Source organism: Mustela erminea, chromosome 18 (assembly GCF_009829155.1).
Source record: "Mustela erminea isolate mMusErm1 chromosome 18, mMusErm1.Pri, whole genome shotgun sequence".
Taxonomy (NCBI): Eukaryota; Metazoa; Chordata; class Mammalia; order Carnivora; family Mustelidae; genus Mustela; species Mustela erminea.
Genome location: NC_045631.1, coordinates 3,269,184 through 3,283,075, shown reverse-complemented (window position 1 = coordinate 3,283,075; position 13,892 = coordinate 3,269,184). Strand labels below are relative to the sequence as shown.

The 13,892-nt window shown below is 54.6% G+C and overlaps 1 protein-coding gene across 11 annotated transcripts in view; it reads left to right on the top strand.

Moving 5' to 3' along the window:
• Positions 1–13,892, top strand: part of PIK3R6 (phosphoinositide-3-kinase regulatory subunit 6) — a 49,038-nt gene that overhangs the window by 29,415 nt on the left and 5,731 nt on the right. For 5 of the 11 annotated variants that reach the window (XM_032321284.1, XM_032321285.1, XM_032321281.1 and 2 more), the window contains 10 exons: positions 190–355; positions 1,037–1,123; positions 2,118–2,541; positions 2,872–2,950; positions 3,730–3,852; positions 6,482–6,592; positions 10,208–10,295; positions 10,565–10,635; positions 11,142–11,232; positions 12,051–12,166. In XM_032321284.1, the coding sequence (XP_032177175.1) occupies positions 190–355; positions 1,037–1,123; positions 2,118–2,541; positions 2,872–2,950; positions 3,730–3,852; positions 6,482–6,592; positions 10,208–10,295; positions 10,565–10,635; positions 11,142–11,232; positions 12,051–12,166 (1,356 nt within the window). Of the gene's footprint in view, positions 1–189; positions 356–1,036; positions 1,124–2,117; positions 2,542–2,871; positions 2,951–3,729; positions 3,853–6,481; positions 6,593–10,207; positions 10,296–10,542; positions 10,636–11,141; positions 11,233–11,836; positions 11,993–12,050; positions 12,167–13,892 lie in introns of those variants that run through there. The other 6 variants (XR_004280576.1, XR_004280577.1, XM_032321283.1 and 3 more) reach the window with 6 other exon arrangements.

Here is a 13,892-nt window from a genome sequence, read left to right as displayed (position 1 = left end):
CTGCCTTCCCGCGTTTGCATACAGGACGGCGATCCCTGCCCCTCTGGGGTACAGACTTTGCAGGGAGCCTCGGTGTGAGGGACAGGAGGGACCCGCAGGTGTAAGCAGCTTCAGGCAACTTCAGAGCTGGGGTGGGTGGGTGGGTGGGTGCTGGGCCGGGACCCAGGCTCTGGCGCCGCTCCCCGGCAGGCCTGCCCTCGCCGCGCCCTGGAGTGCTATTTCCACGCCGTGGTGGCCGCCATGGAGCAGATGGCCAGCGAACCCAACCCGAGCCGGGAGGGACACCTGGAGAGGCTGGAGGAGATTTACTGCTGGCTGCTGGGGCCGGAGGCGGCCGCCAGGGGACGCTGCTGCGGTAAGCAGGCGGGGGCAGCGAGGGCCCGCAGTGGGGGCGCCAGAGAGCATCGCTGCACCTGCCAGCCCTCAGCGGGGCTGAGGTGGGTGGAAGCCTGGGGACTTGGAAGGTGGGGGCTGAGAAGGTGGCCCAGCTGCTGTTCGAGGCACCTGGCATATATTTGAATATTGCATGGATTAATCCTCAGAGTAAACTTCTGAGATAGAAATTACTGTGCCCCTCGTTTTACAGGCCAGAAGCCTGAGTTAGAAAGAGGCTGAAAGATCTCGCCCAACATCCCCCAGCTCTTAAGAATCAGACCCAGGCTGTGTTACAGAAACACAGCAGCAAGAAAGGCGTCCTGGCCAGGCTGTACTTCTGGCTTGGGGTTAGCAGGAGGGGACCCACCATGGGAGGAAAGTTCCCGAAAGACACTGAGCTGGTCCGTGAAAGGTCCTAACGGTCGAGCCAGGAAGTTTGGAGGAAGCGGCGGCGGGGGGGCGGGGGGGGGGGTTGCCGCTCAAACAGCCTTGGGCAGGGAGGGGATAGGTGTGCTGTTGGGCCCTGGGTGAGCTGATGGGACAGAGAGGAAGCCTGGGCTGGACCATGTGGGAGAGAGGGTCTCTGCACCCCCTCTGGGCCTTACAGGAGCTGGAGCGGGGAGAGCAGAGGGGAATGCCACAGCCCTCCTCCTGCTTTCAGGTGACCCCCTGCAGGACCCACAGCCAAGCATCCCTCTGCCCAGCCCCCACATCTCCTTCCACCTGTGGACCAACGAAGAGCAGCTCTGTGAGTCCCGTGCCTCCCACCTGGCTGGCGGGGAGCTGGCTGGAAAGAGGGGTGTGTGTGTGAGTGTGTGTGCATGTGAAACTGTCTTCACGGGTCTGTGTCCATCTGTGACTGTGTGTACTGTGTCTGCATGTCTGTGTGTGTGTCCGCATTCTGTGTGTGTCCACGTGTGTGCTCCTTAGTGCCTGAGCTGTTCTGCATATGCGGAAGGACCCATTTTCTCCATGTCAGAATAGCTCAGTGCATTAGCTGCTGGCCTCCTGGGATTAGGAATTGCTGCAGGCCATGCTGACCCCAACAATGAATGTCCCTAAGAAGGGACACAATGACAGTGACACGAAAGAAGTTACTGTTCCCGCAGCCGGAGGCCCTTCCAGAGAGACTTGCCTGCCTGACACTTCTGTCCACACTGGTGTTCCCATGCAGCTGTCCCCAGCCCTTCTCCATTCAGGCAGGGGGTGGGGGCACAAGGGTGTGGATCATGCCGGGAAGTGCTGAGCTAATGAACTGGGTCCGAGTCCTGGCACTTCCTTTCATGTGCTGGGTCACGCTAGACTGACTCAGTTTTCTCATGGATAATATAATGGAAGTAGATTAGAAAAGCCTAGAAGTCTTTCCTGGAGCAGGTATGGTTTGTTCTCTATGCCCCAGGGGAAGCTACAGACCGGGGGAGGATGGGAGGAAGCCAGGGAGTGGATATGATAAAGAAGACCCCAGGGTCAGCTAAATGGGAGTTACTGAGTGAAGATGACTTCTTTACTGCAGGACTTCTCAGAGCCTTTAACATGTTTACTAATGGAACTCAACTACAGGTGGCAGGAATATTCAGGGTTCTCCATCTTTGTTGGCCACAGAACCTTTGTTCCTTCATGGGGCTTCTGTTGGGCTGAATGGTGTTTGAGAAACCTGGAACCACAGGCCTTCCTGGGGTGAGGCCCTGCCAGCCTCCCGTAACTTCTCTGCCCTGACGGTCCCCGTGTTCTCTGCATCCTAGGGAAGGAGCTGGTCCTCTTCCTGCGCCCGCGATCCCAGTTGCGCCTCAGTGCCGACTTGGAGGCCTTGGATCTGCAGGGCCTCTGGCCAGACCGGGAGCTGGCCCGGGCATCCATGCTGTCCACTGACAGTGGCATTGAGCGGGACCTGCCCATGGGTGCTGATGAGCTGCCTGTCCCTGGCAGCCCTGAGATGGAGCGTGCCGGGCTGCAGCGCAAAGGAGGCATCAAGAAGCGGGTGTGGCCCGCTGACATCTTGATGCCTGCGTGCTGGGATGGGCCCCAGGGACTACACCGCAGGACAGGCCTGCCCAGCGGAGATGGGGGGATGCTGCCGGGGGTCTCCCGACTTCACACGGCCAGGGTGCTGGTCCTGGGGGATGACAGGATGCTGGGACGCCTGGCCCAGGCCTACCACAGCCTCAGGTAGGGCCCTGTGGCGGGGGGCTGGTGGGGGGACAGGGTGGGAGGGCCTGGCCAGGATGCAGCAGGGGCGCGGTCAGACTCCGCCATCCCCCAGCACCACACTCACCGGCTTGGCTCTTTGCCATGAGCTCTGTAATCCTTGCCACCGCCCCCCGCCCCTGAGACAGACTGTATGTATTCTATAGCTGAGAACGCTGGCTCAGGAAGATTGGGTGCATCGCTGCCCACCCCCCCCCCCGACCGTCTAGACTAACGATCAGAACCAGGATGTGGAATTGTCTAAAGCCACAGCACCTGCCCTTACCCCTGTGCTCTGCTGCCCCTTGCCAGGAAACGGGAGACCCAGAAGTTCTGCCTGACCCCCAGACTCAGCCTGCAGCTCTACTACATCCCTGTGCTGGCGCCTGAGGTGGCAGGGCAGGGCAGGGCGGGGCAGGGGAGGGGGGATATGGGGGAGGACCAAGGGGCTGTCCACAGCAGGGGTCTGGCTTAGGGGCCAAGCAACCACATCCCTAACTCCAGGGGCTAGGACCGTCCTTCCTTAGGATGTGGGGCCAGGAGAGCCATTCCAGAGCAGCTCTATGTCTCAGGATCCCCAGACCCGGGCCCTGGAGGCTGAATGTCCCCTCCTGGGGGCAGCCTGCCCATTGCTGAATTTTGTTTGGCTTTTCTAATGGAATTCTTTGGAAGCATCTGTTCAAACAGGGACCAGCTCTCTCTCTCTCTCTCTCTCTCTCTCACATACACACACACACACACACACACACACATACATACACATATGCAGGCACACACACAGCACACTTCCTAGGGTCACATAAAAGGAAATTTCAGGCAGTGGGAGCCCCCTGATTTATTGGGGGGTAGGGGACAAGCTTACCCTTGCATCTTTGCATTTCTGCTGTCCCACTCTGTTTGCTTTTCGGGGAGCATTAAATTCAAAGCAGTCCTTGTCTCTCCACTTCCAAGGCTCATGGTCATTTTTCAGTGTCCCTGGCAAGTGGCCCTCCATCCAGGGTATCCCAGCTTCACTGGGAGAGTAAAACCCAATCGTCTTCACATGGCAGAGAAACTGAGAGAGAACCAAGAGGTTCAGTGATTGGCCAGTTTGCCTAGGGGACCCTCTGGCCGGGAAGAAAGTGCCAAGAGACCAAGCCTGATGGGTCTGCCCTGTCCCCCTGTCCCCAGGAGCCGGCGACAAGCAGACATTCGGAGCTCCAAGAGCTGGCGGCGTTCCTGGGCCGCGCAGACCCGTGGTACCAGAACACAGTCAACACACTCTGCCCGGCCATCCACAAGCTGGCAGAAATGGTAGGGGAGACGCTAAGGTAGGGGGGAGGTGGGAGGGGCCCGTTTTCAGATACTACCCTTGGCTCTCGGCCTCAAGAGTCAGCCCTGGGGTCCCCCAGGGTGGGATGAGGCTGGAAGGGAGCACAAGAGAGGAGCCCTAACCGGCTCATGCTGGAGCTCTTAGCAGGCACCTGCTTGGGGGTGGGGGGACACTGGGGAAAATATGCAGCAGAACATTCTCCCATAAGTGTATAGGCCGATTTGTCCCTTCTCTTCTGAGGTTCGTGGGACGGTTTTTCTGTGATTGTAAGAGCCCCTGCTTCCTGAGAGCTCCCACGGGCTCGACACTCAGCAGCCCTACCAAGTACAGGCACTCTTACGGGTGGGTGCTAACATTGCCATGTCCCCATTGTACAGATCAAGCTTCCGGGGTGCAAAGAAATTAGGTAACTTTGTCCTAAGTGGTAAGATGAGAGGTAGAGTCCTGCTTGGAACCAGAGCGTATCCTCTTGGCCACAAAACCAGACTGTACCCTCAACCTTCCTGGGCGGGGCGGTAGGGAGGGAGCTCCCATCTTTTACTGACTTGAAAAGGCGTTCATCTATTAGGAGAATCTTTTTTATATCTTTCCGGTAAACTCTACCTCCATGTGGGGCTCAAACTTGCCACCCTGAGATTAAGAATCTTTTAGTTCCACTGACCGAGCCAGCCGGGCAGGTACCCCTCCTATTAAGAGACTTTTAACCTTTTTGGGGTTGCAGACATTTTCTTCTACTTTGTTTACTTGCTTGTCAAGTTCGTCAGTAGCGGTTTTTGACTTACAGAAGTTCGATATTTCTATGCAGTTACACACAGGACTTTATTCTTTGTGATACCGGAGTCCTGCTTCGAGAGGTCTTCTCCACAGACTGAATTATATCCAAGATTAAATTAATATTCACTGATCATTTCCCGGAACTTTTCAGGTCTCGGTTTTTCCATTTAAATAACCTGCCTGCGATCGATTTCAGGGTTGAGTGTGAGGCATGCAAATTGCTTTTTTCCAAATGCTCAGCCAGTTGTCCTAAAGCTATTTATTGCATGAGCCATCTTGCCCCGTCAGTCTGAAATGCCAGTTTTATCATCTACTAAGTTTTTACAGATGCTTGAGTTTATTCTGAGACACTTACTCTTTCTTGTCAATCTATTCATTTCCGGCCACGTTAGCATTTTTTCATTTAATAGCTGGCAGGGCAAGCTTATCCCCTTACTCTTCTTCTTGGAAACCTTTCAGACTGTGTTTCTTTCTGTTTGTTTCCAGATAAATATTAGAAATGTGGTGGGTTTTTTTTTTTTAATCCCCCCTCAGGATTTCGATTGGAATTTGGAGGGGAGTCAGCCTCTTTTAGGATGCTATGCACCTTGATTTTAGGTACCTAATTTCTGACTTGACAGTCTATTTCTCGTGGAAGTGTGGGGGGAGGCCTCCTTCCTGAGTTACCGCTTACCCAAAAAATGTCTTTGTGTATGCACAGGCAACTGTTTAGCTGGGTATTGAAATACTTTTTCCTCAAAACTTGGAGGCTGTTAGAGGAGGAGGATCTTACTTGTGCTCTCTCCTTTTTAAAAAAAAAAAAAAAAAAGATTTTATTTATTTGACAGAGAGAGCACAAGTAGGCAGAGAGGCAGGCAGTGGGTCTCCGCTGAGCAGAGAGCCCGATGCGGGGCTCAATCCCAGGACCCTGAGATCATGAGCTGAGCTGAAGGCAGAGGCTTTAACCCACTGAGCCACCCAGGTGCCCCTTGCTCTTTTGCCAGTAGTTTTTATTTTCATGCTGGGACATACGTGGGATTTGGGGCCCTCCCTGCTCTCCTTGCCCTCAGAGTTAACGATTTGTACAGCCCCAATGTTTCCTCCCAAAGCGGTTTCCATGTGAAGAGATGGGAAACAGTGTAGGTGAGGACAGCCTTGTTGGAGTACATTCTCTATTCCTCCGTGTGGCCTTTCTGAAGGGAGCAGTGTTTCTATAGACCAGACAGGAGATTCTGGTCTATAGAGAGTTATAGGATCAGATAGGGGTTGGATGAGATAAACTCTAGCTGCTTTCCAGTTCTGGTACTATGTAAGCATTCTGTTTATCTAAAAGGGAAAAAAATATCTGATGGTTCTGCTTTATATCCATAGGAGGAAGGTGTGTAGGACATGACACTAGTGTTTTTCCAATAACCCACACGTTTAAATTAATCTGTTGATATATGGAGATACCCCAAGAGCTGAAGGAGACAGCAGATCCTCTCACTTCTCATGCCCCAGGTCGTTTGGCCAGTGGGTGGCTGGAACCCAGCCCAGACTCGGTGATCGTTGGCTGTAATCTCAGGCATCTTGTCTACCCCAAACACCCCACTCAGTGCCTTCGACCTAGAGGCACCCCAAGTGTCTTTGTGCAAGTGGAATGAATTGAGGATGGACTTGCCTGGATTAGGAGTGGAAATCAGGGGGAAGGAAAGGGCTGGAGTGTGTTTGAGTGCCCAGCTGGATTGGTGCCCAACAGAGGGCACGTGGGACCATTAGAGTTTCTCTGTTACCAGAATAGCAGCCTCCACAACTGCATGGAGCCTCCACAACTGCATGGAGCCCCCACAACTGAAGACCTTCTCTGCCCCCTCACAGCCCCCTTCCCTGGACACATCCCGGACTGTGGACCCCTTCATCCTGGATGTCATCACCTACTATGTTCGCATGGGCACCCTGCCCATCTACTTCCAGATCTACACTGTCAAGGTCAGTATCCCCCACCCTGGGACTCCATGGGTAGTGCACCAGCAGGACCCTGGGATGCCACCCCCTTAACACCCTGGCTCTGGGGAAACACAGGGTACCAGGGCACGAATCACAGACTCCCTGGTCTTGGTTGTTAACTGTAGCTTCCCAATCTCTGAATGCATCAGATAATTCCCAGCCTCAAAGACCTCCAGCGCAAGCAGAAGAACTTCCTCTCGAGGAGGGATGCCTTAGGCCTTGACCCTGTGGTGGACTGGGGACAGGCAACTGAGAAAGTAATTACCAGGAATTGCTTTACCTCGGAAATCCTAGATGCTCACTTTCCAGTCTCTGATCACAGATTCTCGTCCTGGCAAGACCCTCTCATCTTCTCCCCCAGGACCTGCCTCCCTAGCCTGCAAGGTTTCTGTTCTTTTCCCTGCTAAATGTGTGGCCCAGTGACAGGGCCTGAGAGGGAGAGCTGGAGGATCTGACTCTTCCCAGACTTTGTCTCGACCTTATCTCCCACCTTGTCTTCAAGCTCCCAGGCTCAAATGGCAGCAGAGAAGTCGAAATTTTAAACCCTCTCTGGTTCCCAAGGCTTTCTAGCTCTTGTAGGCTGATCCAGCCAGAAAGGGGCCCTCTTGGAAGAGCAGTGTTTCTGCCCTCTGTGCCAAGTTCGACCAGCGTCTGCTGACAGTTGTTGCTTTCTTAGTGTCCCTCCCTGACACACCCCTGCATCTCCACTCCCTGATGCTTCCGCCTCCGTAGACACGGGGTCTGAGCACGGGGCTCCAGCAGGCAGGCCTCCCAGTCCCCACGGGGTGAAGGATGCTCACTGCCCTCCACTCCTCCTGGCACCTGTTTTGTGTCAGGGAAGACTCGCAGTTGCAAGACATATATGCAAGACATATAAAAACCGGCGTCGGGAGAAGAGATGTATCAGCTCACCTTGCCGGCAAGGGCAGAGTCGACCGGCTTTGGCAAAGCTGGGTCTGGGGTTTCCAGGGATGATGGGTACCGCACCTGTCTCCTTTCATCTCCCTTCCTGGCGATGACCCATAGCCATCCTGGGCCAGCATTTTTTTCAAACTCAGCAACCCCAGTGGGGAGAGGGTACCCCTTTTCCAGTGGGATCAAGGCTAGTGCCTATCTGTATGCCTGTCACTGTGACCCAGGAGATGAGTCACACGTCCATCCATCCTGAAGCCAGCGCTGTCGGGCTAGATGGCCTGACCACCATCTCTGTATTTTCTGTCTCACTCTGTCCTCCAACCAGGCATTCTGGCTCTTCTGACACTGTTCTTGCCAGTGACCTCCAGGTGCCAGGCCTGAAGGACACTCTCCTGTCCTCTCTTTTGGGCCCTTTTCTGCATTTGGCACCGTGGGCCATGATACTTTTTTCCTTTACTGTACAATTACATTTATGATATCTGTGTGTGCATCACAATTGCAAAATGAAGGCACACACCTCCCCCCTCATGAAGCCCCTCACCTGACTTCTGGAACCTTCTCTCCTGCTTCTCCTCTTCTGCGACCTTCAGGGAGACTTCCTTACCTAGCAGCCCCTTCATTCTGTCTTTGCTTTCCATACACGCCCTGATGCTCCTGCCTCCATGGCTTTGCCCACGCCGTGCCCAACCCTGGACTGCCCTTCTCGACCCCACCTTGTCCCCCGACCGCATCCTCACCAGCCCTCACCTCTGCTCCTCTTGCCCCCCAAGCGGGCTCAGGTGCTTCTTCTGTGTCCACAGCACTGTGGGGACAGCCCTTGCTTTTCCCTACGGATCTGTCACATGCCTGCTCTGTGCATTGATCCCCACTGAAACTGTGCGTCCCTGGAGATATGGCTCCGCATTTTGTGTGAATCTCATTTTTAAAGGTTTTATCTTTAAATAATCTCTGCACCCAGCATGGGGCTTGAACCCACAACCTTGAGATCGAGAGCTGTACACTCTACCCAGCGAGCCAGCCAGGGGCCCCTTGAATCTGAGTGTTCAGTCTCCTACCACTAACACAGTAAATGGTGTATGTGTGGGCGTGTGTGTGTGTGTGCGCGTGCAAGTGTGTGAAGATAGTGGATCCGTGTGGCAATGGTGGGCCAGCGGGGGGCCCGAATGTGGGGTCAGAGGCCCGGTGGGCTGGCAGAGAGTCCACAGCCTTGATGGTCCCTCCACTTGCTAGCTCTGTGGTCATGGGCACCTCAACTCTTCTAAAATTCATTCTGTCCACCTATCAAGGAGGCACGCTGAATTTCACCAGCCTTAGGGGTGTTGTGAGGCTTCAAATATGGTAAAGCGTGGGGGGGGGAGGGGCAGGGCAAGGAGGAGGGCACATGGAGGATTCCAGAGCAGCGGCTGAGATGTTGAAAGACAGCCCAGCTTGGCCACCTGTGACGTCGGGCCAGTCAGCGCACATGTCCGAGCCTCAGTGTCTGGGGTCCTAAAAGGGGGTCAATGAGACCTACCCCCCGGGGCTGCTGGGGGTTAAAGGAGGTCACATAGGTCAAGGGCCTTTCTCAGGGTGTCCAGTGCAGAGTAAGGTCGCAACAAAAGGGACTCTTGAGACCCCTCCCCCACCAGATGTTGGTCCCTCGTGTCCTGTTCACCCAAAGACCCGTCCTGCGTTCCCCCGGCAAACGTCTGTGGCAGAGCTGATGTCCATAGGCACGTGTCCTGGGCTTCTGCTGGGGCCCCCCTGCTAGTGCAAGCCCAATGTCTGTTTCCACAAGTACCCACTCCCATGTTCTTGGGGAGGCCCTGCACCGCATTCCGTCCCCTGGAGGTTTCTGGGGGCCGCCTCTGCCATTCTTGTCTCCTTCTGGATTCTCCTTCCCTCGGCATCCCACGGTGGGTCTTTCCCCTCTTTTTGACCTCAATGAGGGATGTAGGCCCTTTCTTGGGTTTCCAAAAGACAATACAACACAAAGTGGAACGAATGGAAGAAACCTCTCACAGCGCAGGTAGAGGGAGTAAACATCTCGGCACCACAAAGGAAAGGTTAGGCCACCGTCCACGGTCAATGCCTTTAGCCGGAGGCCCCAGGAGCACACCTGCCCCGCTCACGGATCTGGGTTTATGGGCGCGGGCAGCCACGGGCAGAGGCCGCTAGAACGAATTTAATTGTGTGGCTTGGGGCTCGAGTTAGGTGATTTGGTGGAGGTGCCCCCAAAGCGGGACTGTGCCCCAGCACCCCCTCCCATGGCCACTCTTCCCCACTGCGCTACCCAGCTCCCCTCAGAGGCCCCTCCTGCTCCAGATTTCTGCCCCCCACTGCCCGTAGTGGTTCAGCTCCCTCTAGCCCTTCCTTCCCAGCCTGCCTTGCAATGCAAGTCAGGAATGTGGTTCTCCTCTCTGGCCCTCACCAGACACAGCCCCACCCCGCGTGGAATTCCGTGCCCCCCTCCCCCTACCCATTAGATGGTAGTGGGTACAGGGGGTTTTGAGACCAGCTTCTTCCCCGATTTATCAAATCGTTACGTGGCTGGAGACATGTGGACCACAGATGCAGGAAGTCACTGAATGTGGCTCAGAATCTGGCATTAGTAGGATGGTGGGAGACCCAGGCCCCGGGGGAGCAGCTCATGGCAAAGCTGGCCTCCTCACAACCTCCTCCTGCCCCCCTACTTCCCTCCAGATCTTCAGGGACCTGAGCCAAGGCCCCGCAGAGGACATTTTCCTCACTGAGCTGAAGGTGGATGTTCAAGACTCCAGACTCCTCAAAGGTGAGCATCCGTCCCCTGCCTCCCACGGGGGTGGCCTCAGCTCTCCGTCAAGCCCATTTCCAGAAAGTCCTCCCTCCTTTCACCTCCGCTGAATACCGGATGCCCTTGGCTCAGCCAAGCCTGCCTGGATGGTGCTTCCTTCCATGCAGGGGGAGAGGCTGTCAAGATTCAGGAGCACAGCTCGCCCCCAGTGAGGTGGACAGCGGGGCGGGAGGGGCAGGAGGGGCAGGAACCCCCCCACCCTCAGCCTCTTCTCCCCTGTCCCTCAGATGGCTTTTCCCCCAGGAGGAAGGGCGCGGCCGATGGCCCGGGGGCCGAGCTGTCCATCTGCTACCAGAAGGTGCGTGGCCGTGGGCGTGCTCAGAGGAAGGGGGGCAGGAGGAGGGTACAGCAGGGTGGAAGCAGGTGTTGGACGTGCAAATGGGAGCAGACAGAGCTGGAAGAACTTTAAGCCCCTTTTCTTAAAGCTTCCCCCAGGCTTCTCCCAGCCTTTGGAGAGTTTTGCAGAGACAGACAGATTACGGTCGGCCTTGCATGCAGCCCAGGAGGCCATCTGATTTCAGGAACGGGGCTGTCCCATCGCTCAAAAATCCCTTCCTCCCTGGCCAACCAGACGCTTGAACTGATAACAGCAGAGACATACTCCCTTGGGTCTGGGAGGCTGAACGTGCTGCCCGGGGCCAAGAGTGCTCTAAGCCTTTCTCTGCCAGCCCCTTGTTGGCCATGAGTGACACAGACAAGAATCTCAGTCAGGGCCAGGGCGGGAAGCAGGACTGTCGACACGAGGATGCCCAGGGCTAGGGCTCTTCTGAGGACCCCATCTGTTTCTGCCTCCCCCCTCCCCAGGCCCTGCTCAGCCACCGCGCCCAAGTGGTCACCGGGTCCCTGCGGGCCACTGGGCTGGTCCTGAAGGCCCTTCCAACCAGTGACACTGATGGTGAGAAGCGGGGACAGCAGAGAGAGGCAGAGAAGGCACGACAAGCGGGGTGGACGGGGGAGAAGGAGACAATGACAGTTGAGTGACAGTAGACGGGGAGAGCCAGGAGAGTCGGGCCTCCCACCTGTTCCTGAGATCCTAGAGTGAGGTTGAGTCGCTCCTGGTGCTGGGCCCAGGGCCGGCCAGCAAGTACCTGGGTGAGGCTTGGGACCACCATCAGGCTTGTCAGCAGCGGGGAACATACCGTTGCCGTGGTCTCTGGCTACACCCTGTAGCCTGATGAGACACCCACTGGAGGGTGGAGAGAGGCAGGTGCATTTACCCACCTTCCTCTGCTCCGGGCCCCAGATCTAGCTGTGCTGGGTCTGGAGATGTTGTATTGCAAATGTCGTTCCACGGAACAGGAACTCTCCAGTTCACAGAAGGCACCGCTGGTCCCAGTTATCTAATTCTGGCCAATGACCTGATTAGCTCTGATTAGAGCTATACAGTGATGAATCAGAGAATCAGTCTAATTACCTAACTACCTAAATCTAAAATGGGGACAATAAAAGATTCCGATTTAGGTGCATATCATAAATTAACTTATGAGCTCTCTCGTTAGGTCCCTGGTGTTCTGGAACGACAAAAAGTTTCGTCAGGTGGATTGACATCACCAAACACCTTCATTGGAGGCCAGACCAGGTTCAAAGCCAACACCTCAACTCTTTGAGTCCTAGGAGTTAGGCGTCATTGGTGTTAGCAGCTTTTTAATGGAGAGGTAATGAAGCCAGAAAAATGACCCCCGTCAAGGTCACATCCCAACTCATTCTTCCCAGGTTCGGGCCCCCCCCATGCCCCACATTCTGCTGCTCCCATCACAGACCACACATGCCTGAATGTCAGCGTGACGGAGGTGGTCAAGTCCTCCAACTTGGCGGGCAGGTCCTTCTCTGTAAGTACGGGGTCCATTGAGGTACTCAGGGACGGTGGCTGGGAGCCTGGGGTGTTCTGAGAAGGGGAAATAACTTCTGAGCCTTGGCTGTCGAAGCCCATCTTCCTATCAGAAAGAATCTGCCTTTCCCCAACCTGAGAAGTCCTGAGCATGAGTAAGGCAGGTTAGGGTCTTGCTTTCCACCTGCTGGGCCTCCAAGGACCTAGAACATGCCTGAAAAATAGAAACTCCAGGCACGTTCTGACTGCCCCCACATGACCAGCATTCAGACTCCTGTGCAACAAATCTCGGACCACATCGAACCAGTTCCAGCCTTGTTGCCCTTGGCCCTTATTGATACTTTCTGATTGCGATTCCCTTACTGGTACAGACCTAGGACCTGCCCATATGCTCTGTATCTGTTGGCCTCTCTGGACTTCACTTCCCTACTCGGCTGGGCTGTGACTCCCATGATTACACCTGTTCCAGACTCCCACTCCTCCCCCACGACACCAACTACCAGGGAGACACTTGGGATCAAGCTACCTACTCAGTCTGTATGCTCTGAGTGCTTCTAGAATAAATCCCACATCCACAGAGCAAACACCTGGAGGAGGTCCCACCTCAGAGGGACCCTTCGCATGGCTCGAGCCTCTCGCATCTCTTCTGGGCTCTTGTTCAATATGTTGGTCCCTTTTCTCCAGCGTGGACCCTATCTGCCACTCCTCCCTCGTAACCTGGAAATGTGCTCAGGTCTTTTCCCTCCTGGAAGGAAAGTCTCTACCATGACCCGCTTTATCTCTCTAGCGACTAGTGTACTCCTTCCCTTCCCTTTAACCTATAAACAAAAGTTTAGTGATAACACGGGAAGTGCAAAACAAAACAAAACAAAACACAAGTAAAACCACTTGAGTCCCTTTTTCTGGAGAAGACGCATTACTATTCCAAGAGCAAACATCCAGCCTCCTTTTGTATATCTGTGCATGATGGATAGCTACAGACACATGGATGCTTCCTTCCTTGTAGGTCTCCTCAGCTGGGAGCTCCTGCCTGTTGGGGTTTTATCTGTGGGAAACCAGGGTCGAAAACTTGACCTTCTAGAGAAATTCTGCTTCTGGGCTATTATCAGCCCAGGACCATGTTTTGAGTGAATTTCTAGCTCAGAAATTCCCAGATCATGCAGACAGTGAACATGTATAGCCCAGACCCATCAAAGGGTAGACTGTGGCTTGGAATTCCCAGGGGAGACTCGTCCTCCTCACCCCATAACACAGGTGCTGGTTTTCTTTCGATGAGAGCATAGACTTTAAGAGTCGTTGAAGGGGGTCTCAGTTTCCAGTCCCTTGGGCCTGTCCCCGGGTCCCCTTGACTGTTGAAACCCAAACCCTTTGATTCCAGTCATCACCAAATGCCCCTGGGACAACCAGAGCATCTGACCCATGAGACCTCAACTTGAGGACTTACAGGGCTTTTTCTTCACTGCCTCATATAGGATTGATTTTTCAATAGCCTGCAATACCTAAGGAGGACATGTGTGTTTTCTGTCTACAGAATACAAAGTAAGGTACTTAATTATTAGGTGAAACACATCATATTACTCTAATCTGCAGCGTAGAAATGTTGGTCTACGTCATCTTTCCAAACTAATAAAGCTTTGTCCATATTCCCAGTATGGCTTCGATTTTATCAGTTTGATCTGGTTCGAGTTGTTCGAGTTGTTCTAGTTTCTGACACTGCTGCTGGGATT